At 39.6% G+C, this 26,266-nt stretch overlaps 1 protein-coding gene across 1 annotated transcript in view; it reads right to left on the reverse strand.

The window, feature by feature from the left end:
- reck (reversion-inducing-cysteine-rich protein with kazal motifs) overlaps positions 1–26,266 on the reverse strand; it is a 121,894-nt gene that overhangs the window by 35,859 nt on the left and 59,769 nt on the right. Inside the window, exons 3-7 of the mRNA XM_060869658.1 lie at positions 11,474–11,532; positions 5,451–5,525; positions 4,056–4,092; positions 3,659–3,744; positions 2,145–2,192 (exon numbers count right to left, since the gene is read on the reverse strand). Of these exons, the coding sequence (XP_060725641.1) occupies positions 2,145–2,192; positions 3,659–3,744; positions 4,056–4,092; positions 5,451–5,525; positions 11,474–11,532 (305 nt within the window). The remainder of the gene's footprint in view (positions 1–2,144; positions 2,193–3,658; positions 3,745–4,055; positions 4,093–5,450; positions 5,526–11,473; positions 11,533–26,266) is intronic.

The following is a 26,266-nucleotide window of genomic DNA, read 5'->3' on the forward strand; positions in this document are numbered from 1 at the left end:
AAACAAGAAGGTTAATCCAGGGCGTCACATTGGGGTTGCCACAGCAAATCATCTGTTTCCGCTCATCTGTACTCTCGCACCAATTACCTTCATGTCCTCATTTAACACATCCATATATCTCCTTTGTAACCTTCCTCTTGACCTCTTACCTGGCAGCTCCATCTCCAACATCCTTCTACCAATATAACAATCTCCCTCCTCTGAACAAGTCCAAACCTATCTCCAAGTCCAAGTCTCAATCTATCCTCTCTGACTTTGTCTCCAAAACAGCCAACCTGAGCTCCCTGTGCTCGTTCCTAATCTGTCTATCCTCGTCATTCCTAAAGAGAACCTCGACATCATCATCTCTGCTACCTCCATCAGGACACTTAGAAACTACATGACAAAAACAAGGTTACTTAAAGCATGGAAACAAAACATAAACGCGACATTGTGAACAATGACTTGAGAAACAATCAACACTGCAGGAAGGGTATAAATAACTAACCACATTAGGAGTAATGGGAAACATACAATACATAATTACATGACGATAACAGCAATACACCTGTCAGCACCCCCCAGTGCTCCAGCAGGGAATTGTCCCAGTCTCTGTCAAAAGGTTTAGAAATGTACAGTGATACCTTGAGATACGAGTGCTTTGACATACAAATTTTTTGAGATACGTGCTGTGATTTGACCAAATTTTTGCCTTGAGATATGAGCAAATTTTTGAGATACGCCGCCAAAACAAAGATCCCCAAAACCATGTGTGCTGTTTCCCCCTGCCTCAGCTTCCCGCGTCTCACTCGGTTAAACGAGTTACACGACAAACGACGGTTGATAAAACGGAAGTCATTCACTTCCTATGGAGAGTCGCAAAGGCGCTGCGTGAGGTGCAGACCATCTGCGGATCCGTAATTTTCAGACCCGTTTTGAGCATTGGATCCGTTAAAAAATTTTAACTTGTGCGACTACACCGCATCTGATATGCCGAGCGGACAGGTTTTTATTAAAACAACCGACAGATGTTAGTGAGGAAAGAGTGACAAAAAAGGCAAAAACAAGTGAAGAGAAAAGCGATGAAGAAAATTAAGCAAAATTAATGTAAAGAAAACAGAAATTGTAGCAATTAAGTTCAGCATCAAGCATCGCGTTAGTTCTGGCAGGCCACGTCGTCAAGCGTGCATCAGCTGTTAATCAGCTGTCCACGACTCGCACCAATCCGGTTACGACATCCATATTACCCGACCATTTAAATTCCCATTCATTGAGCCGCTCTAGCGCTTCGCTGCTGCTGCGATTTAAACTCCCTCCTCCAACCCCAACTCCACCATGCCGGAACCTGTGTTCATTGTACCAGTTTACGTCATAAATCTCCACATATTTTTCTCTCTCTCCTTCTCTCTCTAATTATTTAATTATTTATTTATCCATTTATTCATTTATTATTTTCCTTTCCTATTTTTAACTCTATAAATGATTAATGGTTCTGTTATACGGGGGTCTATTCTATTTTCTAGTTGCTGCTCTCCCCGCTCTAAATGAAGTTTAGTTAAGTTCCATTTAAGTGTAAAGTAGCATTAAGAGTGCGAGTAAGTGAACGAAAGTGAAAGTGTAATTCCTCCTAACTCCTCCGCCTGTTTACTCCTCCCTCAACCTCCGTGCGCATCTTCCGTAAAGTAAAACCAGTTTATTTTTTTAACATTCTCTTTTAATACTGTATGTTTTTATACAATATTTGTCATTTATAAATACAGGTACTGTACATTTTTCACATTCAAAACACATAAACAAAACAACTGGAGTGGAATTTTGCGAGCTGGAACGGATTAATGGGATTTCAATTAATTTAAACGGGAAAATTGCTTTGCAATACGAGCAATTTGAGATACGAGCAAGGCCACGGAACGAATTAAACTCGTATCTCAAGGTATTACTGTACAGTGTGAAACCTCAGATTATAAAGAACCAGGAGGAACTGTTAATCCTGAGCATTGTGAAATGTGAAACAAGATAACCCAGGATTCTGTTTCAAGCCCCAATGAAACCCCTCAGCTTCAAATACATTTGTAAAATCAGTTGTTTAAGTGTCCTGATGTAATATTACTAATATGATCATCCACCTCTACTGTAACGTTTTTTTGTTGTTCCCAAAGACTTACCTCTGTGTCTTTTCTGCATACTTTTGTGATATCATTTTTTGATGATGCCTAATAAAGAAAAGAAAAAAAAAATGCAAATAATGCATCAGAGATTGAGGCAGGTCCAAAACCAAAATCAATAATTATAACTGATGCTATAAATACTACATTATTAAAACACAAAATCCATAAAACTTTATGGCTTATTAAGTGAAAATAGCTTGAATCTGGACAAACATCTAATAATTTTAGTTATGAATTTATTACAGATTAAATAAGAGATTATTCAGCTGTTAGATGTTTTTACTCGTTCCAGGTTTTTCGTTGCTGCAAGACATTTTTGCTTCTTTCTACAAAATAAAAGATTTAGATCAAGACTACTTCAAGCTGGAAATGAATACAAAATGTCTAGAAATAAAATTGACTATATTCTAAATACATTTTTGTATGTATCTGTACAGTAAAACATTCCCAGTACAGGGTTCATAGAGATGATTTATAATGACAATTCAGAAATTTCAAGGACTTTTCTAGCTCTATTTATTTTATTTATTTTTGTCAAGGACAATACAAGAGCCGTCATTTTTCTTTATATCTTCTTTTAAATAAAAATAAATAAATAAATAAATAAATAAATAAATAAATATCAATTAAAAAATACAAATAATTTGTTGCACAAATGTCATGTCAGGCCAATTTTTATATAGTGCCTATTCCATGCTGGATTATATTTTTATTCCAGGCATTGCTTTGTCTTCAGCATAACCTCAAGTGTACTTTAGGTGAATTACAGGAGCTGTCTGTCAAAATGGGTGAGCGAATAGCGAGAGCAGGTAGAGGAGGGGCATCAACCGTGTGTCATATATGGAGTGAAAGACTGTATTCAATTTCATTAAATTTTTTTTTAATTGTTTAGCACTTTTAACAACAGACATTGTCTCAAATGAGCTTTTTTTAAAAAAGATTTAAAAGAAAAATGCTAAAATTGATCCATTTGGCAGATCGACTTACATTTTTATCTCATTTTATATAATTGAGGGGTAAGGACCTTGTTTAGAGGCCCAGCAATGGCAGCTTAGGATTTGAACTCACAACCTTTTGAACACCTTAAGCGCTAGGCTACCACATCCACGTTACCCCGAATAAGCAAGCGAGAGGTGACGGTGGCAAGGAAAAACTCCCTGAGACGATATGAGAAAGAACCCTCAAGACGAACCAGCCTCAAAATGGAAGCCAACTTTTTATAGCTATTGTCAGAACATTAACTAATAACTCTGGATAAACTGAGAACTATTCGAGTATTTTAAAGTACTGACTGAAAAATTTGCACTAGCTGGTTTTTAATTGGTATTTTGTATTTATTAGCTTTTTTGAAATCAAGCACTTTTAACACAAAAGATGGCTATTTTTTGGGCATTTTTTTTTTTTACAAGTCAAAAAAGCCAAACTGGAGTACTTCAATCACTTGAAGAACCTTGTACGAGCCCTGCGGGACGTTTTAACTTTTCCGGGGCTGATGTGGTCTGATTGATTACCTGCTTGCATTCCCTGCGGCACTCTACCGAGATGGCCAGCTCACAGCAGCCGAGACCGACCCATCCATCTGATTTCCTTGATGCTCCTAAAATAGGACCAGAAACATACCGGTGAAATAGCACCAAACAGAAAAAACCTCACATCCTCTCCGTCTTTCATCAGAAGTTCACTAATTCATGCATGTTTTAATGCTTATAAACCATAGCAACATGATCATTATTACAAGCAAATTTTGCCCAATATGTTTCTAATGTTCTGTCTTCAGTCTTGGATTGAATCAAACGTTGTTACAGGACGTTTGATACATACAAGCTTGGACACTGAATCTTCTTTAAAGACTACTAAGATAAAACAATGCACACGTTACTGTGATGTACCTCAGGCTTCAGGTCTTACCTGGTAATGTCGAGTTAATGCAGATCCAAAGATCATTCTGCAAAAAGAAAAAAAACAAAAAATTATGGCTTTAAAGATACTGTACGTGTTTAGCAGCTGATTTATGACTGCATTGTTACACTTAGAATTGAATTCACTTTGACATGTCGGTCATAACTTCCCAAGTATTTTAAAGCTAAGCTCTATGTTGTATTGTTCATTAAACACATAAAAAGAAACAGAAAACGAACATGGTTCAGTGAAATATTTGTGATCTGCTGTTGAAAGAAGTTCAAACTTAAAAGCTTCACATCAGACTGAACTTCATTACCAAATAAATCTTGAATGCCAATAAGGCACGCATGCTCCAGGGATCGTTCTGGGTGAATGCTTCCTTTTAGCGTACATGCAGTATTTGACAACACTACATTTGCATATTAAGATCTTATCTAATAAACATTGTCGTGCCAGTAACATTTGATTCATGAATTCATTGATCTATTTTAACTGACATTTATGTGTTAGATACAGTAGCCTTTTTTAATGACTGTTACAGCTTCATTTGCATAAATTTGTGCTTTATTTCCATATCATTTGCCTGTGAAGGTCATGCAATACATGAAATATAATAAGTATTTAAATTGCCTGAACCAATGTTAACCAAAAGGCGAGGAATGAAATCCGGTTGAACTCTGCACAACGAATTCATTGCACTCTTGCCAACCTTAGTATTGATTTTCTTTGTGTTTTACTTTATATATTTATAATCATTTACCAAGAACCTGGAGGGCCTCTCATTATGAAATTCAAAAGGCATAGATCAGAGAAACACAACATCATGACCAGGTATTTTGAAAAATGCCACGTGGGACTGGTGTAGCAGCAGCAGCTTCGGTCTCTCAGGATCACGATCACTCGACCGATTCGGTTCTTGCTTTCTCAAGCTGGTCAACAAACTAAACAGCATATGTTCTTTGGCTACTGACAAAACACAGCTCAAAGTCAAAGACCATCAATGGTATGTGTTAAATTGTAATCTTTATTTTAAAAAAATTGTTGCCACCAGTTCGAGCGACACGGTCAGTGATTCTCGACGCAAATGGCGAAGCAAAAGCGCTTCCAAAATCCATTTGGGCAAATTAGAGGAGAACACGTGTCCAAATAAAATAAAGCTTTCCACTTGCTGCCTAATTAGAGGCTGACTGTAATTGTATGCTGCTCCTGCTAGCATTCCAGGTTTGTAATTAGGGATGAGGGTGGAGTATATGAAGCTGTGTGTCAAGGGTGGAGTATCTGAAGCTGTTGTCAGCCTTTACAGTATCTTCATACTTTTTTTCCCGTGCTCAGGTAAGACCAAAACAGAAGGGGGTACATCAAGAGAGCTTGTTTGGAAGGACAGGTGCAGGTTCGGCTTACCATAGACTCTGGACAGTAACTTGGTAAACGCTGGAGAAGGTGCATCAGACGGGATTCACTTCTAATAGTTGCAAGCTGTAAAAAAAAAAAAACAAAAAAAAAACATCAATACATCACTGAGGAGACATCTCATTTTTAATGTCAGAAGCAACACCAATAGCAAATATCTAAGGGCGTTTTCATGCCTGGTTAAACGCCACTGACCTCTCAAAGCAGTCTATGTGGAGAGAAATGATCACTGACACCCCCCCACAAAAGCACCCACAAACAAACCGTACTGAGATTTCACGATTTCCGAGTACGCTTTGTTTGTTGGTCCTTTTGTAGTTTCGACTGATTTGTGTGACTGTTGTGTGATTTTTGTTATGAAAGGAGTATTTAGAGGCTTGCTGTACATACTGCTATCTTCCCTCACTGGTAAAAACAAATCTTTTTCAAAATGTCTGGTCGAGAGGTTGTGTGCTTATAACACACAATCTTATATAGTGGGCATTCCACATAATGTAACATAAAGGTAATACTAAACAGTGTTTATATAGTGAGTTGAGAAAGTGTTTAACATTTATGGAAGGAGTCTCCAATGTCAGTGGTTTGTAACAATTGGGAATTCTTCTGCCATGCTATCTGGCTTTTTCCAATTTTTTCCTTAAGCTGATTTTTTTTTTGTCTGATTGACTTAAATAGTCAATTCGGAAATATCTGTTTATAGCCGCTATAGCGTAAGTGATAACAAGAACAAACTTGTCTTGCAGACAAAAAATATATAATTCATGATGCTACGATATAACAGGAATAAAACCTGAGCACGCTGGGTATGCTGTGATTGGAAAATATCCAACTTCAAGGTTGTAGCAGTAACTTTGCTTCTACACAGGGTCATGGAGAACCTGGAGTCTATCCCATGGGACTCCAGGCCCATGTGGGGAACATCCCAACCCATCACAAGGTACAATCACACACTCACAACTATTCACACACTATGGACAATTTAGATATGGAAATCCACCTACAATGCATGTCTTTGGTCTAAGGGAGGAAACCGAAGTACCCGAACAATCCCCTGACATAGAACATGCAAACTCACTGCACACAGGGTGTAGATGGGCTTTGTGGCTATGGACATGCCTGACATGAACCTGAAGCATAAACCTCAAGCTCAAATATATATATATATATATATATATATATATATATATATATATATATATATATATATATATATATATATATATATATAAAATTATTATAATTTTTTCCCCCAGTTCACAGGCAAGATGATGTCATCGTTGGGTTGAATTTGTATAATCAGCTTATATTGGAGTGGATTACTCTGTAAGAACGTTCTGTGTAAGAGATTAATTATAATTCAAGCCTCTAGGATGGGTTCTCATATTTCCTAACTGCTGCAGGCAAGACAGAAAAGTGTCTGCCAAAACTGAGTTGAGTTCCACATGCTGCATCATCTGCACCAACCATCTCACTGTCTTCTCTATCCAACATCTCATACTTACAAGTCTTTAGCAGGGGGTCAATACTCTCATTTAGCAGAGGATGTGGTTTAAATCAATCAAGTCCATTACTAACCTGACATCAACGTGATGTTGTTTTGTTGTGGTTTTCTCTCTTACAGCAAATTGAATTGGAAATGGGACAAAAACTGATGTTTAAGTGCAGAATGTCTGCTGTTGGGAGGACACCAACAGTTTCTGAATTTCAAGACCTTTGCTATCAATTTATTGAAGAACCGTGAGTCTGTGTAGATCCTTCTTTTTGTAAGGTCATTAAATTGAAAGGCTAGTAGACCAAAGCAATATGCTTTAGACCAGGGGTGTCAAACTCATATTCACAGTGGGCCAAAATATAAAACTGAGATAAAGTCACGGGCCAAACTGAATATTTATTGAAAAATTAACTGCAACTGATATGTAATGTTCAACCTTTTTCATATGGAAACAAACTTTAGTTTTGCTTGAACACAGGATTTGGAACAACCAGAGCTTGATATTACAAACACATAAGAAATTAAATTTGAAATAAAAGACACATCAGTGGTGTTCATTTCTTATTTAAATAAATAAAATAAATGATGCCTCTCACTGTCATTTTAAGTTCCTTTTTGTAGTGGATCTTTTTCAAAACCAACAACAAAACAACCAAAAATAATAATTTCATTCAATGAAAATCCAACTTTTCGACTAGTGTCTTCTTATGTCATATTCTTTCGTTACAGACACGTTAGCTCCGCCCACAAGACAAACAGGTCTGTCCTTTACATCCGTGAACAGATAATCTGCCTCCCATCTGTCTTGAAAGCTCCTATTGTCCATCTTTCGTTTGGCCATTTTTGTGGAGGGTGGAGTTAACTTGCTCGATGTGACTGTAGCATGGTTGTTAACGACTGTCAACAGAGAATGAGTGGTGCTTGCTGTTCGTGTCTACGCGTCAATACAGTGGCAAGGCATTCTGGGATTCGTAGTATTAGCGGAGCATGCGGCTAGCCAGCTGTAATGCACATTTGATACGATCTTGCGGGCCAAATATAATTACACCGCGGGCCAAATTTGGTCTGAGTTTGACATCCCTGCTTTAGACTATGAGTATTTCCTGTTCGTCTCCAAAACATTCCGCTTTCAATCACTCATCTTCTCGTGTCATCTGCTCAGGACACTGTGTCCCAGAACGCTACAGGCTTGTTTATGTGTTTTATGGTGGTCTGGATCTTGTGGTGAGCCCTCTGAAGTGATGCTGGTCTGTTCTTTTCTTCATGCTAGTCATGTCTACATCCTGGAGAATTTTTGATCTCCAACATCTGAAGAGAGGGTTTGCCTGTATGCCTGTCCATGGTATTTGGTGGTTTTCCTTTCGCTAAGCTCATCATGTATCAAACAGGTGATTTTAATGTGCAACAATTTGCTATGTCTCTGATTGACATCATTTATTTTGGTGCATCATGAAGGCCTTCTTTGCTGATGTTTAATCTTTAGCAGTTTCCATGCAGATAGAGGACAGCAACAGACACTGGACATGAAGTCCACATCTAGAATCTATGCCATACTGTTTGTTAGCTCTCTTGGGTTCTAAGGCATGAATTAAGGATACACAAGCATCCACTTTTGAATTGTTTCGCCTAAACATGAACAAGAACCCTGGAGCAAATCTTAGGGGACTTGGAGCATGGGGAGGGGGACACCCTAACAATCGTACCTGCACTCACATGCCACAGAAAACATTTGAGATGTCAATCACCCTGCAACGCATGTCAGAGGATCAGCGGAAATCCGAGGAAACCCTTGAAGCATTGAAACTCCACACATACGCTCTGTATGAAGTGGGGATCAAACCCCCAACCTGGAGGTGTGAGACAAGTATGGTAACCACTAAACCACCCCAGATAATAAATAAAATACTCAACTGAGGTCTGTGATTTCAACATGTATGTAAACACTCTAACATTTTAAATCATACTTTAAATTCACGCATTAATTAATGCCTTATAGTGCTAGAAAATTTGGTGTCCACAAGTGCAAATGATCCCAAGATGTCCATAAGTTACTATGGACTATTTAATTCCCTACTATTTTTTAATTATACCGAGTGGGTATGACAACATAATTACCCTCTGGGGAATAATAGTTATTCTATTCTTGAATGTAACTTATTTTTATATTTTATTTTATTTAAAAAAAAATTTGTAAATCATTTTATTTATTTACTTTATTCTAGAATTATTCTATTCTTCAAGAATTTTGAAGTGTATTCTATTCTATTCTAAGTTACTAAAATTTTGATAAGCTCAGATTAATGATGGTTCCCAGTCCAGACTGCTGTATGGTAATTTCATAGAATCTGCAAAAACCTCTTTGTGTGTATCTAAAACAAGAGCAGCTGATGGCAAGTAATTTTTTTGGCGGCTTTTCAAAGAAAATCTGCTGCACACTCCAACAGAAAAGGACCAGAGCCTCTGTGAGTGAATGACCTATCCAGTCCATTTAGAAAGTTTTTCTCTCTTTTCTTTTCGAAGGCTAAATCAATGGCGGGTGCCAGGCAGAACATCTAAAGAAGGCCGTCTTGCTTCTTTCAAGGGGCTCGAGGCCTCGTCTCATCAAAGCTCCAAGCTTCCATTAAGGTGAAATAGCTGGGCGATTACAGTGACACAGCCTGGAAGCCTCCTCCCTCTCTCTTCCCCCTCTCTCCCCCTCTCCCTCTCTCTCTCCACAGAATCCCTGCTGCAGTCCAGCACTAACAAGGTGTCATTATTGTCCTACACTCAAAGCTCCTACATTTGTTTTTGTCAGTGTTGTCTTGCAATCTGCTGATATTTCAGGCTCAGGGTCCAATTCGTGTTTTCTAATTCTCTAGGTTCAAATCTTTCTGCCCATTTTGAGACCAGTTATATATTGTTTTTCCTGTGAACATTCAGCATCCGGTATTTTAAAAAAAAATTCCGACACTCACTTATCAACACACTCACACTGATTTTTTTGGTGTAAATTGGGCAGTGTTCACCCTCCCTCTTTTTGGCAGGTGCAATTATTGGCATAAGAGGGCTTCTGGAAGCTGGTGCCGTGTCTGGACAGCCACTGTAATCTGAATGGGACTTTCTTTTTCAGAGAGGAGGGGGCTTGTGCTTGCCAGAGGGCTCAAGGTTAAAGTAATGCCACTGGCTCAGCTGTTTCTGATTGCCCAAAAAAGTCCTTTCAGACATCCCTTTCATGTCTTTGGAGTTTAAAAGACAGACGGGAATCTGTGAAAGCCTTCTTGGCCTCATCGCATACTTTCCCCACAGTAAATAAAAGTAAGTGAAAAAGCCCTCACCTGCTCCTCAGTATGATGGGAGGAGTGAGGGAAACTTTTATTCACTCACTCTTTCTCATCACCCATCTTCAAAGAAGTGGAAAAATCCCAGCACTTCTCACCCAAACAGTCTATATATTTCTAGCAGAGCTGACATTAAACATGCTGTTATATGCTGCACAAATAAGGTTGTGCATTCTCTGCTTCTGCTAAAGCTCCTTTCGTTGTTCATAACAAGTGATGGATTGGCCGTGTACACGCTCACGTACGAAAAAGTGTATTCGTCCGTTTTGGCTAAGCGCTACGGCGCTCTAGAGCTTTAAAGATCAGCCAAGATTTTGAATGTCAGAAATGGCATTAAAGCCAGCATTATGTTGTAACTGCTCATTTAGATAACACTATAAGAACAGGTGCCGTGTTAACGTTCTTATTATATCCAGATGTGAATCAATTATACTTGAACAAGGAATTCCTTCAAATCTCACTTTTTTTTTTCCAAATGTCAAATGTGACTTCTGTTTCATCGTACATTCTACAAGATCCTGATTACATTAACCCCTTAAACTCTTAAAGACCTGTAACCAGCTCCAGACTTACATCCTTTATAACTACATGCCTTTGATATTAGTTTCTCTTGAATTACTGAATGCCACAAATCACCTCGTATCACGGAGCATTTCTCAGCACGTGCTCTTACAACAATGTATTTTTACTTTGCTTTCTGATCTTGTCTCTGTCTTGGTTTGATGCTTGATTGTGGTCATCAGTATTTTAAGTTAATTTCTTCTTATATTTATACACTCTTGTGTGTTGGTCTCCTCAACTCTTATCATGCATGTGTTAATTGTTTCCTGTTTTGGAAGCCTGCTTGTTATTCGGTTTGTGATCATGCTTGAAATTTGACATATTCTCTCTCTTACAATTATTGGTTTTCCATACAAACAGCCTAGAGACATAGGATTGCTGTGGAACACTTGAAGATGGCTTTGGGTTGCAATTGCCACAAACAGTTTTATAGTCTCCATCAGTGAACAGTTCATAACTTCAACCAGACAGACCTTATACTAAAACTAAAATAAATTTCCAGGTAATGTAAGTGTAAATTTTAACCATATATTATATAGAAGGGAAATTTTTGCTCATTACGGACACATATGACAGATCAAATTTCTACCCTAAATATACTCGGTTGTGCCCTGAATTATGGAGTAACATGACACATTTCTTACCTGATCGCACGCATCTTTACACTGGGGGAGGTCCACGGCATGATGGCAGCAGGAGGGGTCTATAAATGGAACATGCACACAGACAAAATAGCCCGGAATTAGTCACATGTACTCTAATGTGGAATCATATCTTGCTAGACAACCACGAGGCACCAGAATCGTATCGAGTCTCTGAAACTGTACTGGAAGGATAAACACCAAAAGATATACTCCCAGTTGGTGTTGATGATGATGGTGGAGAACTCTGACTAACATGTCATGCCAAAATCCCCCACAGGAGTTCAGCTTGGTGGAGATCTGGTGATGGAAGCTGTTGTATACGATTTATGTCATTTTCATCCCAATCAAACCATTCAGTGAGACCCCTCTTAATCTCAAATTGGCAGTAAAATGTATCTCTCACTCTCATTCATTTTCTACCGCTTATCCGAACTACCTCGGGTCTCAGGCGTCATCGGGCATCAAGGCAGGATACACCCTGGACGGAGTGCCAACTCATCGCAGGGCACACACACACTCTCATTCACTCACGCAATCACACACTACAGACAATTTTCCAGAGATGCCAATCAACCTACCATGCATGTCTTTGGACCGGGGGAGGAAACCGAAGTACCCGAAGGAAACCCCCGAGGCACGGGGAGAACATGCAAACTCCACACACACAAGGCGGAGGCGGGAATCGAACCCCCAACCCTGGAGGTGTGAGGCGAACGTGCTAACCACTAAGCCACCGTGCCCCCCAAAATGTATCTAAAATATAAATATAATAATATTGTAATAGATGTTTCTTAAATAATAGTTCCTGTTTTTCAGTTGGTATTTTCAGTGTTACAGTGTTTTAGTTAATAAACTGTGTTTGAGCTATCCCTTCATTTGGGTCGGGGTTTTAGCTTCACTTTGGCGAATAGTATTCCTGACTTATATAAAAACGTACTCATATAGGAAGCAGTTGACATCGATGGAATTTTTGAATCTTGACAGCAATCCATGGCCGGACATACAATTACGTAACTAGCCCTGGATGAAAAGTACGTCATTCGTGTCTTCAGATCTTAAGTACATTTAGCTGGCCCTGATGGCAGGTCCGCCTGAAAGGGTAGATTTGTTCGTGTGTCGGAGGAAGCATGCAGATATACACTTCTCTCTCTTGCCTCACAGCTAACTTTGGACAAAAACATTTTGCCTGATTGGCTACATTTCGAGAACAATTTCAGGTTTGACTCAAATGTTCGTCTGAGTTGCTGCTAGAACACAGAGTGAAGAATAATGATCCAATAGAGCAGCATTATTCAGTCACTATTTTGAGGTTGAAAACAACAGTTAAGTAACTGTGAGTAGAGTAAATGTGAAACAGTTGTTTAGGCAGAAAACACACTCCAGATATTTTAGTCAGTGTTTTTCTTTTAATGCAACTCTAATCTGTAATTTCAAGTAATTAAAAGAAATAAGCAAATGAATGCTATATTTTTTCCATTAAAGGAAAAAAAATGACTGAAACACAACGAGTCCCTTCAGTGAAGTGAAAGGGTGTAAACAGACCTGCAGGTTTCACATGCTTCACAGAAAAACGGTGCATAGCAGGATCGAGAAAGAGCACGCTCTTTGTGTGCGGACGCAACGGTTTGTTTATGATAATCGCAACAGGGAGGTGAGGCTTTGAGGACCTTATACAAACATATTCTCATCTGTTTATGCTCTTCCAGAAAATGTCATTATTATCAGACGGGCGTGCTTTCATCTCTGCCCAGCCTCGGCCGTCGTCCATTTGCGTCTCGTCCAGAGCCTGAGCCTTTCATCAGTGTGATTCGATCTGTTTCTTTTCTTTCGTCCCGTCTGTATTTTTCTTGTCTCTTTTCTCTTCGGACAGTGTAAGGAGGAGTAGAGTGCAGGCTAGGATTGTTCAGAGCTAAGTGTGGGCTTGATTGACATCGCTGGCGAAAGCATTGGGGGCCTGTTGCTGAGTGTCTGGACAGGAACTGGAATCTGTCGCGAAGGGTTACGAGTCTGAATCAGCCAGACACAATCAGGAGTGAAAAAGTGCAGGATGCTTCACCTGTCAAGGTCCTGATAAAGAGACGGCTTTCTGTATTGAGCTAACGCTGGAAGGTCAGCTTCGATGTCGAAGGTGGTGTTCTTCATAACTAAACAAAAAGAGCACTAGCTGACATTTAGTTTGTTACACTTGATAAGAACCTGGTATAAATCTTTGCAGGAATCTCTAACACTGCTTGGAGCTGCAGAATGTTTTTGAAGCCAACATGTGATATCATGGTGTTGGACAACAGATACAGCAACTCGCTGCGACAACAATTTATTTGCAGTGAGATCTTATGTTGACAGGGACTGTTGGGTGATGGAAGATGTTGGCATGTCCGCCCAATACATTTTGAAACATTTGAGCAATTCCGTCTGAAAATGCTATTCAAGTGCTTTCCTGAAAAGATTGGCTATTTGCACACAGCCTCTTTATATGATGGAAAGCTGTTCTTTGTCTTTGTTTTAGGTGAAAAGTAGAAATAGTTATTTCTTTAGTGAGAAATCTATGATTTCAGCTTTCTATAAGGTCAGCTCTCTATGAAGGGTTCTCCAACTTTCGGAACTGTATCACCAAACTCGGCTTCCACGCAGTCTGTTCGTATTAATTCATTCTGGGAACTTTCTAATGAGAGTTACAGTAGACACATTTCAAATATTCTGGTTAGGGCTGCCAAGAGAATGTGAACAGCCTCGACCCGGAAAAGCACTCACAAGGTCTGTGCATTGTGTTTGTCTGACACAATTACGACAAGTTTCTGGGCCACAGAAAAGAGGTTGCTGATTATCTCCACAGCAAGACTCACATGTGCTAGCATTTTGGGCTTACCCGCTACTGTGTCCCTGTTTTTGAAAGAAAAGTAATAATGCCACCCACAAGCCACATCAAAGGAATTCTCCTCTGTGACCCCCCTAAATTTGGCACCCTCCCTCTGTGACCCAGCCCTCCCCCAACTAAGTCCTTCATGTAAACATCTAAATCGAGGCTCTTTTTTTTTTGACAAGCCACAGGAAGCCCCCTTTCTTCCCCGCCCATTCCAAAAGCGTGTTTTAAGCAGTGGGAAGAGGAGGTCCAGCAGCGTTGAAGCGGCACAGGAAGAGAAGGGGGAATGCAACACCGCAAGTCTCTCGCACGTAGGGTGCATGTGAAAGTGTGCATTTGATGTCCAGAGAGGCAGGCATCGCTGGCAGAAATTAAAGGCAACTATACAGGGCAGCTCTCTTACAGGCCCCACAAAGCTGATCAAAACCGGATGAGAACCAGACATGAAAACTGACAGGCACAAAACAGGGGGATGGGGAGACTCAGGATGCGAGGCTATGGCACTCTAAAACTTCCCAAAACACTTCCACAAGAAGCCACGATGATTCTGGATTGCATTTGGGCTCAAAAATGTCAGCATGAGGAACAGCAGACACAATGGCCCCCGACATGTCGGGCTCACATGGGTTCAATCCAGTGATGAGAACCAAAAAAAGGAGCAGAGTCTCAGGAGGAAATCTGTTCATAGACTTTCTCTGCTTGAGCTTGCGAAACCCAGAAGCTTGCATTCCTTCGCAGATTGTCTGGTCAAAGTGCCATGCCCTTAAGCAACAAAGAGGGCAAATATCCCAGACATTAACAAAGAAGTGTGTGTAGGGATGTGACCAGAGATCAATATCTACTAGGAATACAATGGTATAAGCATTTTCTATCAGAAAATGCTTATACCATTGTATTCCTAGTAGATATTGATCTCTGGTCACATCCCTACAGATTTCATCCCTATTGATTTCTGTGCATTAAATGCATATGGTAGTGTTGAGGTAGTGGTGTAGACCCACAGCAAAATGGAGTTGATGAACTGCTTGGCAGAAATGGTGACTGAATTCTTAGATATTCTTATGTATGAACACCTTTGACGGAAGATCCAGTGGTGTGCAGCATTTGAGCCTTCCATTTATCATTCATCTTGAGTAACTGTTGTTTAGTGCTTCCATTAACCACTATCTGGTAGGAAGGAAGGAAATCATCCTCGAAGAAATGCCAGTCCATTCCCTGTAGGTATGTAACCAAATACAAAAACAGATAATGTGTTCTAAATGGAAAAATATGATTCTGAGCACTATGGCTTAAATCTTCGAAGTAGATGCTCTGTGAAATGCCTAAGTGCTTGTTCATATGCATCTAAAATATGAAGGCGTTATTTTCAACCACTAAATTTCTATGTAAGTTCCCAACAGAGGGAAAAACACTGATCTCATGCTGAAAGCCAACAACGTCCTGACTCATTTTAAATTAGACCTGCCGTGCTAAAATAATTCATTTGTTTAGACTGGCCGTAAATGTCTGTGAAGCTGACCAGAAAAAAAGGGTGTGCTAAAAAAAAGGGTGTGTTAACTACAACCTGGTTTAAATTAGCCACATATTTTGTTTATATTTAGGGACAAAAGACCAACTAATTTTGTCAAATTAAACAATTTAACCTATTCGTAAATTCTGGTATCATAGAAGTGAGAACATTTCTTTATGCTTAAATGTGGTAGCTTATGCGACATACAGAAACGTCTACAAATGGTGAGTACACAAGTATAGCACAATCAGAAGCTTGAATTAGCCTGAACTCTAGGCAACTGCTGATTTGGCAATGCTGAATATGCGCCAGCTAATAGCCTTGATAAGATTCTTGTCAAGACCTTTAAGGAGTTCTGCAGAGCGAGCGTTAGTTCTGGCAAATACAAATATTATCTGAGACAAGCTTGCTTTTTTCTCTTAGGTCTGGATTTGCATAGGTGAAGCTGGCTCTTGCTCACTGTAATTGGGAAATTTCTGCTTGAACTACTTCTGCACTGTTAAGGGCAGCAGGGCAATTTGGGTTCCCTTTGTGGTTGCCGCCCAGCTCCTTTAACAAGCTGCCATTTTAATGACACAATTGAAAGTGCAGCAGAGCATTCAGGCCAAGCTACAGCTCCAGTCCTCCATGCTCTGTGCACCCGTCTGCATCCTTTTGTTCTGCTGGCCCTGAGAGAAGGATGCCAGACATTCAGCCCTGGCCATACAAATTACAGTTTCTCTATAAGTTGATAAAAGGCATAGCAACAATTGCCTGTGCTGACAGTGACTGTGTCTTTTTATAAATATGTAAAGTTAATTGTGCCTTTATTATTTTTTTTCTTACTGTAACTATCAGTTCTGTGATTGCTTTAAATTCTAAAACTATTCTTCAGCAGAATCGAATGTGTGTTTACATGTAGGGCAGCTAAAAATGCTGGCCAGAATATGTTAGTGTCAGGCATCCTAGTGGCTGGAAATGAGGAGGAGGACAGCAACAAATAAACGTGTTATGTTGGAATTTGTTATGCTATTGTTAGGCTAATTTTGACTTTGTCATTTAAAAAACTGTCAGGAATTAAATTATGATGAACGTTTAATTTCCGCTGTTCCGAATATCTGCAGTCTAGTTCCAATATATGGCCAAATGCTTATGGACACCTGTCCATATGTGCTTGTTGAACATCCCACTCTTTTAAGACTACAGTATTATACTTATGCACATTATTTCCCATTCTATATTTAATTCTACAGTATACATCTTATTTATATTTTATTCTTATATTTTTATTGTTTACTTTTATTTCATTCTTTCATAGATATATTTATGTATATTTTCATCTGTGTTGTATTTTTTTAATAATTGCACTGTCCATGGAGCGGACCTGACTAGCATTTCACTGCTGGTTATATATGCTCTATATAATTGTGTATGTGACTAATAAAAATCTTGATCTTGATCTCTTCTGGGAAGGCTTTCCGTTTGATGATGGAGTGTGGCAGTGGGGATTTGTGATCATTCAGCTACAAGAGCATTAGTGAGATCAGACACTTATGTTGGGATGGTGAGGAGGTCTGAGGTGCAGTCAGTGTTACAGGTCATAACAAAGGTATTCAGTGGGGTTGAGTCAGAGTCAGAGCTTGTGTGTGCAGGACACTCGAGTTCTTCCACACCAACCGTCATAAATCATGTCTTCATGGATCTTGTTTCAGCACAAGGACATTGTCCTGCTAAAACATATATAAGCCTATTCGTTTTAGTGAAGGGAAACTGTTACACTACAGCAGTAGAAAAGACAATTCTATACAACTGTGTGCTTCTAACTTCTAGAAGTTAGAACTTGAGTGTCACTGAATGTCAGTACAATCAGCCGTAACTGAATGAACTGACATACTGACTAACAGAGACAGATTTTTACATTAAAGCACGTTATATTTTTGTGTTTTGAAAAATTTACTTTAAATTTCATTAATATTTCATAATATGTTTGGTATTATAGTTAAATGAATGCTTAGTCATTTTACTGTGTAGTAAATGCAAATAAGGCATCATTAAAACAGGAATATGCTTTTAGTGATTTTATTGTTCAAATATTAGTTCTCTTCTATATTCTTATATAGAATGTAACCTTTACAGACATTCTCTCTGTCTATTAAGGCCTACGTGGCTAGTGTGAAACACCGAGTAAATGTCTCTAATTTAATATACTACTTAGATACGTCAAGATAAAGTCTGAGAGCCTTGTAGACAGATGTAAAGGTTGCAGAAGGAGCTACAACAAGACTAAGGTGAGACTAAGAGTAAGGAATATGGGTCAAGAGAAAGAAACGGATTAAAACGTAACCTGACCCTGTCTGAACTATTGGTGTTAGTCAAATTCAGTAAAATGAATTTGAATTCAGACGGGTGCACATGAATTCCATTAAGCATCTGGTATGTGTCTTGAATGTTTAGCAAAAAATTAGCTACCGGGAAGAGTGAAAAAATGTTCTGTCGAGAGAAGGGTTTTAGTGTTAGTTTTTACTCTGTTTTCTTTATATTAAGGGTGTTACTCACTTCCTCAATGCCAAAGTCTAGGAGTTGTATATCCACCAATCCTGCTCATTGTGCTCATTCTGATCAGAAACAGAAAGCCTGTGGAATGTTTAAGAGCATTCCTGTATACTGACCTTGTGGAATGAAAGGAAATGACTACAGCTCTGTTTCAGCCCAATGATTGCATTATAATATACACAGATCAGCCATAACATTCAAACCACCTGAGTAATAACGTATAAAAAAAGCTTTAAACCTTTGAGTCCTGGACTCTGCAAAACCTCTGAAGGTGTGCTGTGGTATCTGGCACCAAGATGTTAGCAGCAGATCCTTTAGGTCCTGTAATTTAAGATGTGGGGCCTACATGTTTGTCCAGTACATCCTACTAGGCTTGCTAGGATTGAAATCTGGAGAATTTGGAGTAAAAAAAAATCAACACTCAAACCATCATGTTCCACAAACCATTCCTAAAGAATTGATGCAGTGTGGCTGGGAGCACAATCCACTACCATAAGGTTGGCCCTGAAAGAGTGTACTCGCTCTGCAACGATGTTTAGGTAAGTACTATGTGTCAAAGTAACACCCACATGAGTGCCAGAATCTGCGGTTTCCCAGCAGATCATTGCCCGGAGCATCACTCTGCATCCAGTCATTGGCTTGCTTTCTTCCCATAGTGCATCCTGGGGCCATCTATTCCACAGGTACAGTAAGTGATGCACCTACACCCGGATGCCCACATGATGTAACAGAAAATGTGATTCTTCATACCAGGCCACCTTCTTCTACTGCACCATGATCTAGTTCCCATGTTCTCACCCCCATTGTTCACAGTAAACAGTAGTCAGCATTGGCACTCTGTCCAGTGAGCTTACTCACCTGTCCTGCTTCCAACATGTCACCTTCAACTTGCTGCCTAATATATCCCACCCCATGCTAGGTGCTTATTTAATGTTATGGTTGATCCTGATATGCTCATGGGCCACTTTCATAGAAACACCTGTAACCTTGTTTATTCATGCAACAATCAAATCCCATGGTGGCACTGAAATGCATAAAGATTTGAAGCGCTTCAGTCAGTATTCACATCAAACATCAGAATGGGGGAATGTGATCTCAGTGACTTTGACCATCGTGAGGATGTTGCCACCGGACAGGATGGTTTGAGTATTTCAGAAACTGCTGATCTGGGATTTTCATGAATAACAATCCATAGTGTCAACCATTGTTACACAAATAACTGAAGCACTTAACCTCTTTATAAGCTCTAGAAATCTTATGCATTGTGCTGCTGCCATGTGATTGGCTGACGGTAGTTGCATTAATATCCATGGATACAAGTGTTACTATTAAAGTGGTCAGAGTATGTATTTTAAAAACCCTTTTAAAATGTTAACAGTCCTGTTTACTCTATGTGTTGGTACTATTCCTGAGACAGGTGGTAGAATTTAGTGCAAAATTAAATGATTGCAGTATATTATAGAAATGATGATTCACAGAGGGGGCTTAGTGGTTAGCACGTTTGCCTCACACCTCCAGCGTTGGGGGTTCGATTCCCGCCTCCGCCTTGTGTGTGTGGAGTTTGCATGTTCTCCCCGTGCCTTTCCCCGGGGGTTTCCTCTGGGTACTCCGGTTTCCTCCCCCGGTCCAAAGACATGCATGGTAGGTTGATTGGCATCTCTGGAAAAATTGTCCGTAGTGTGTGATTGCGTGAGTGAATGAGAGTGTGTGTGTGCCCTGCGATGGGTTGGCACTCCGTCCAGGGTGTATCCTGCCTTGATGCCCGATGACACCTGAGATAGGCACAGGCCTATCTGAGTGAGTGAGTGAGTGAGTGATTTACAGAGGTCGTGTAGTGAAGGGTCTTGTTGCACCCTCGCAGTCGCGGGGTCCCTGGTTTCAAACCTTAATTCAGATTATTGTCTGTGTGGAGTTTCCTATGAGCTCTTTATATTCCTCCCACCTTTAAAAACATGCTGGTACGTGAGATAAAATGAACCTAGGTGTTAATGTGTGTGTGGTGCTCTGTCGTGTGTGTTCCTGGGATAGCCTCTGGCTCTGTGAAAAAGCAGATAGTGAAGATGGATGAATGAGTTAACAAATGAATTTACTTGTTAAATGAGGTTAATTTCTTTAAAAAAGAAAAAAAAAAAAGAAAAAAGAAAGCCAGGCAGATGGAATAAGGTTTTAAGTTTCCCGGTTGGAGACGTGCCCTATACAACTCTGAAGATAAACACTGATGTGTTAGTGGGCAGCATGGGGTCTGAGGTAATCCTTTCAAGCTGTTAAGACACACACTGACACTTGGAAGGGGGGTGCAGGAGAACAATAGAGGAGTAGACGGGTGAAATGAGCGGAGTAATTCTCGGTGTAAGACAGCTCGCTGTTAATGCAGTGCGACCGTATTGCCTGTTGTTCTTAATGACAGTTAAATACAGAGAAAGTGAAAAGCACTTCATGCTGACATGATAGCTTTCTGAACAGACTGCTGAGCATCGCTGTTAAATCCTTTTAGGATACAGCGATGCTGTGGAAAGAACATCTTTTTTTTTTTTTCAATTCCTTAGCCACAGTCACATAGACACTTTGATTAAAAGGCTTAAACTTTATCGTCGTCTCGCTCTGTGTGGAGCCGACTGTCGAGCCTGAGCTGCTGCAAAGCTGCCAGGCTCCCTGTGATGCCCACATATGGGCAGTTATCAATCAGGCTGTGTGACATGTGCCTTCCTTGGTGTGAATGGGACATCTGCTACGCCACAACCATGCTGTTTTCTCCAGTACTCTCTGAGCTGCTGCTATGAGGAAGAAAAGCAATTCCTCACTGTACGACTCAAGAGAAAACATCAGAGAGCTTGGCAATTAACAGATGGAGCCCGCATGTACACAATGATGGCACAAGGAGAGCTATTAAAATCACAGAGTGCTGAAATATATATATAGAAATATATATCTATGCATATATGCTCATGAATGCAAAAAAACTTGAATAAAAACTAGAATACAAAGACATATCTGATAGGCTATGTTTACTTTTGCTTTAAATTGATCGATATTACAAAGCGCTCTCGTATTTCTGCTTTGCGTGCTTGTCATCATTTCAGAGTCGGTTTAATTCTATTATTTAATTACTGAACAGCGACTCTGATGTGTATCAGCAGTCACTGGGTAGTAGCAAGAAGGACAGACTAAATATTTGTGTCTGATATGCCTTGTGCATATGTGTGTGTATGTGTATGCGTGTGTGTTTGTGTGATAATATTATTATGATATTGATATGATATTGTGTGACAGTAAAGGAGGACGACGTGGTGAATGAAAATATCCGTCATATATCTTTTATGAAAACAGTATCAGAGTCCAGAGAATATGTTTTAACCACAGAATAGTGTGTATTTGTTCCTCCAGAGCGACTGATCCGGACGTTACGGTGAGTAGAAAGGAACATTACATCTATAATTACACCTGTAATTTTTCAAAATAATTAAAAAATCTTAGCAATGTAATATTTTATTGTGTGTAAAGAAAGGCAAATAATAATAATAATAATAATAAAAAAAACATAAATAATAAATTCCTGTTTTGTTTTTTTCCCTTCGATTATTTTCAATTCCCATCATTATCAAAAATGTATTTCAATATTTATTTAAAATTTCGTTAAAAAAACAAAAAAAAAAAAGCAGGATTTTTTTTCATATAGTGAATGATGCCTGTGTCATGCTTAACCCAGTGTTTTGGGAAAAGCGCAGGGATTTTCTCTTGGCCTCTATCTTTAGCGAACCACACCAGACCACATTATCCGTGGTCACTTTTTATTATTTTCGCAGATAATTACAAAGGTCTTTTTTTCCCTTGTGGACAGTACTTATGTGGCTAAGTTTCAGCATGTGACCGCAATGTTTAAATTTTTTTGGGTTGAATTTCTGGGTAGATGCTGAAGAAGGAAGGGTGTGTACAGTAGATTCTCTCGCGGCTGACTCAGAACCTCGTTCCCAACCTGAGGACGGAGTTAAACGTTCAGTGTTCTGGTGAGAGCAGGGAATTCGTGTGTAAAAGAGTGCCTTGTCGACTCCTTGCACGGTAATCTGAACAGTCGCTGCTGTGTTATAATCATATCCTGTGGTCAGTCCCACTTCTCGATGGCCCGAGGAAATGTGAACGCGCACACAAGCCCTGTTCGCTTTGTGCTGCCAAGGTGTCAGTGTCGTGGAGGTCTTGACTGGAACATCTGCTGGGCTTAATAAGAGGGTGTGACTACAAGGTCCTGGCTGTTTCTATTTCGAAGCCAGCTCGAGCCGGTCACGGTTCATTCGAGGCTCACGGAGCGTCAAAATGTTCTTCCCACTTTCAATCATGAAAAACAGAGTGCTCGACTCCAACCAAAGCTGGGATGAAAAGGATATTTACTCTGTGACAAACAAAGTCTGAAATAGAAAATCTCTGCACAAGTGTTCTCGGCTGATGAAGAGTGGAATTACGAGGCTCGAAACATGGCTTGAATTTCCTGCCTGTGCACTTCCTGTTTGCGTACTTTTTTTTCCCCGCTTTTCCCTCTGAGTTTTGGCTCTACTGAGGTTGGAGTGAAAGCACAATGCACGGCTTCCTGACTTTATAAAGGAGGGATAGTTAATACTTGCTACAAGCTGAGGATTCAATAGCCTTTTAACTGCTTTGTGGCTGAAATGACCATTAGTTTACTTTCCCTCCCATCTTTTGTAGCTGGAGAGTCGTAAAGATGTACTATGTTGAATGGTCGATTCTTGTCTGTTTTTTCTCCTGCATTCCTGCTCGGCAGCTCTGCCTTATGGAGGAAGAACGAATAATGGGTCCGGGGTCAAAGTTGACTTCCTGTGCGTCGGTTAATCAACTTTTGACAAGAGCTAAAACGCTGTTGTGTTGTAATAAGCCGAATCTCTTGTTGGAATGGAAAAGAAGGAATAAGAAGAAACGTAAAACCTTCCAATCCTCTCACTTCTTTTCCTCAAAGCAGAAACTCAGTCAAGACATTTAGGTCCCAAAGCCAAGCTTTTAGTGAACTGATGATGTGTGAAGCTTGCAGTATTTCAGAGTATAAAAGTTAAAGGGAAAAATATCACAAGCCACAAAAATGTTTCGCAATCTTTCTGAAAATATGAATAAATCTGTGTTACTATTAACTATGGTCATTTAAAAAGCCTGAAGTTCACAAAGAAGCGAATAAAAGTGCACAACTCAAAGTGGACGGCTGTTTTTCTTTCACGTGTGGAACGATAGAAGCCGGCAGCTAATGAACAGACGAATCGTTTAATGAACGGCGATAACAGCGTTTTTTTTTTTTTTGGTTACCGTGATATTTCGTAAAACGTTCGTTTACTTCCTCCTCAGATAAGCAGTATCTTCTGCGGCCACATTTATATTTAGATGCATGTAGCTACGGCATGTTCCCATAATTCAATTCAATTCAATTCAATTCAAGTTTATTTGTATAGCGCTTTTTACAATACACATTGTCTCAAAGCAGCTTTACAGAACATAAACATAAAACAAAAGGTTAATATAAAAAATAATCTAAAGATTAATAGAGTACAAAATTCAAGATTAATATTAGATAGATTGAGTTCACAATATGTATGTATATATCCCCAATGAGCAAGTCTGAGGTGACTCAGGCAGCAGCGGCAAGTGAAAAACTGCCTTAGATGGTAATAAGTCGCCACTTTATCAGAAAAACATTCCCATCATTCATTTTATTGCATTTTAACTTAATCAACAGATCAACAGATTTTCTTTCTCGGTTTAGCGTATAAACATTTCTTCTCTGATATTTAGCTAAAGTTTTTTTTTTTGTATCTTTCATTTGCATTTTAAAAGTATAAAAAATGAAAGAAGCGGATGGAAAGCCCCACACAGCTGACACTTCAGAGGACCAGTGAATGGCTATTCTATTATCTTCTCAGAGTTCAAGGCTGCAGTCACAAAATACAAAGTGAATTATTTCTTTTATTTTGAGTTCTCAAACGAGACACAGCTCCTACACAAAGTCATGTGTTGAAGCAGCAGAATCTCCATAAATCACAAGCTGCATCCCAAATGGCCTACTACACACACACTACACACTATGTACTTACCGCTTACACTACGCACTATGTACTCTAGAGTTTAGGGTCTGAATTTTAAAAGTCGCTTGTCATTTCTGACGGAACCTTTTTTTTACCAACCGGAAGTATAATCTGCCTCCCGGTCGATGGTGAATGACACCAAACGCACTTCATGTGATGCTGCTGAATTTTTAAAAGGTTACAAAAATAAATCAAGACGACGTGGGCTAATGGAACAGACATTCGTAAGATGTTTTGTGCACTGGATTGTCATCAGCTATCTTGAATTTTTTTTTTCTCATCCTGCATCTCTTCTCTTCTGCTACATAAGTAAAGCTGCATTAAGTGTCCAACATTCACACTTGGGCTTCTCAGTTGAATACGTGCATCATCCGAGTACCAGAAGCGTACTTCTTCATCTTCTTGGAATTTTCAGTGTGAAGACATTAATCACTATTTATAGAATAGCGCATAAGAATGATGCGATCTGGGAAGCACCTTCGGACTACACAGTACAGCAGCGAATAATTCGGAATTATTACGTCTCAATGAGCAAATGGTCACTGGCTTTAGAAGGCTATCTGGCAAAGAGTTGGTCAGTTCAGTTAAGATCTAAAGAGCAAAATTGAACAAACATTCCAAATGTGGATAACACATGACAGTTATCTGAACAAGCCTCCAAACTAAACTGCATCGAGAATCGCTTCCTTTGTTAAGACCCAAATGTGGACTGATGTGACGGAGACCTGCGCTGAGCTCAAGCCAAGAAGTGTAATGTACTGTACGTACACAGACGATGATATTTACATATTTTAAAGACATGACATTGTGTTGGTTCATGCACCGTGTAGGTGAAGATGGCCACAGTATGAATCTGGCTGTGGAGTTATACACATGTGTACAGCAGGTGTTTACGATGTATATGGTGCGTGTTAGCCGAGCTTTGAAGACTTCGAGTTCTCACTTTTATTCGGCAGATGTCAAGAAGCAGACAGTTCTAATACGGAGCAGAAGAAAACTGAGCTTTCAGATTCGATAACAAGAGATCAGAAAAGAGACACGCTATAGACATGTCATACTCGGGCACGCTGAAGGCAGAGAGAGGACGCAATGAATGAAATGAAATAAAATGAAATGGAATGGTTTGCATGTGTTTAGATAAAGAGCGTGACTGCTGGACTTGCTCAACAGCTCGGCTGGCAAGGGATCAAACGAGAGACGCGTCCGACCCTGTTACGTAAGATCGCCTCCTAATCCTGACAAGCTGAGGGACCGTGTCCAAACATTCAGCCCGTAATAACAAATACAAAGATGGCAGCAGAAGACGTGCGATTCCAAAAAACAAATAGTGACTCTTTGCAGCTCCTCGCAGCAGAATTCTAATCAAAGCGCACAGTTTGATGGCCTTCACTTTATTATTGCCGAAAGTTGCTTAACCAGGCTGCACAACTGCTGCTGGAGACATGCAGAGTAACACGGAGAAAAACAAAACCATGTGACTTCATCAGGAGCCACAGGGCAAACAGCAGGAACTGCCAGTGAATGAATAATCCTACTTAGTTATATCAATATGAACACCAAAACATTCGTCAAGGCTATACACTGCACTAATTCTTACACACAACAAAAGTGGAGCACATAAAGTCATACATCAGACTACAATTAGTTTCCTCTTAGACTGTATGTAAAAATAAAAATGTATAGTGGATGTTTTTCAATGTGAAGTAAGAAACAGACACAGACTGTGAAAGAGAAACAAAGTCCCAGGATCCAAAGAAGGCTCCAGGAATGTACATGATATTAACTACATGCACAAGATGCCAGCTGTGCACATCGTA

The sequence above is a fragment of the Tachysurus vachellii genome, chromosome 5 (genome assembly GCF_030014155.1).
Source record: "Tachysurus vachellii isolate PV-2020 chromosome 5, HZAU_Pvac_v1, whole genome shotgun sequence".
NCBI classification, from domain to species: Eukaryota; Metazoa; Chordata; class Actinopteri; order Siluriformes; family Bagridae; genus Tachysurus; species Tachysurus vachellii.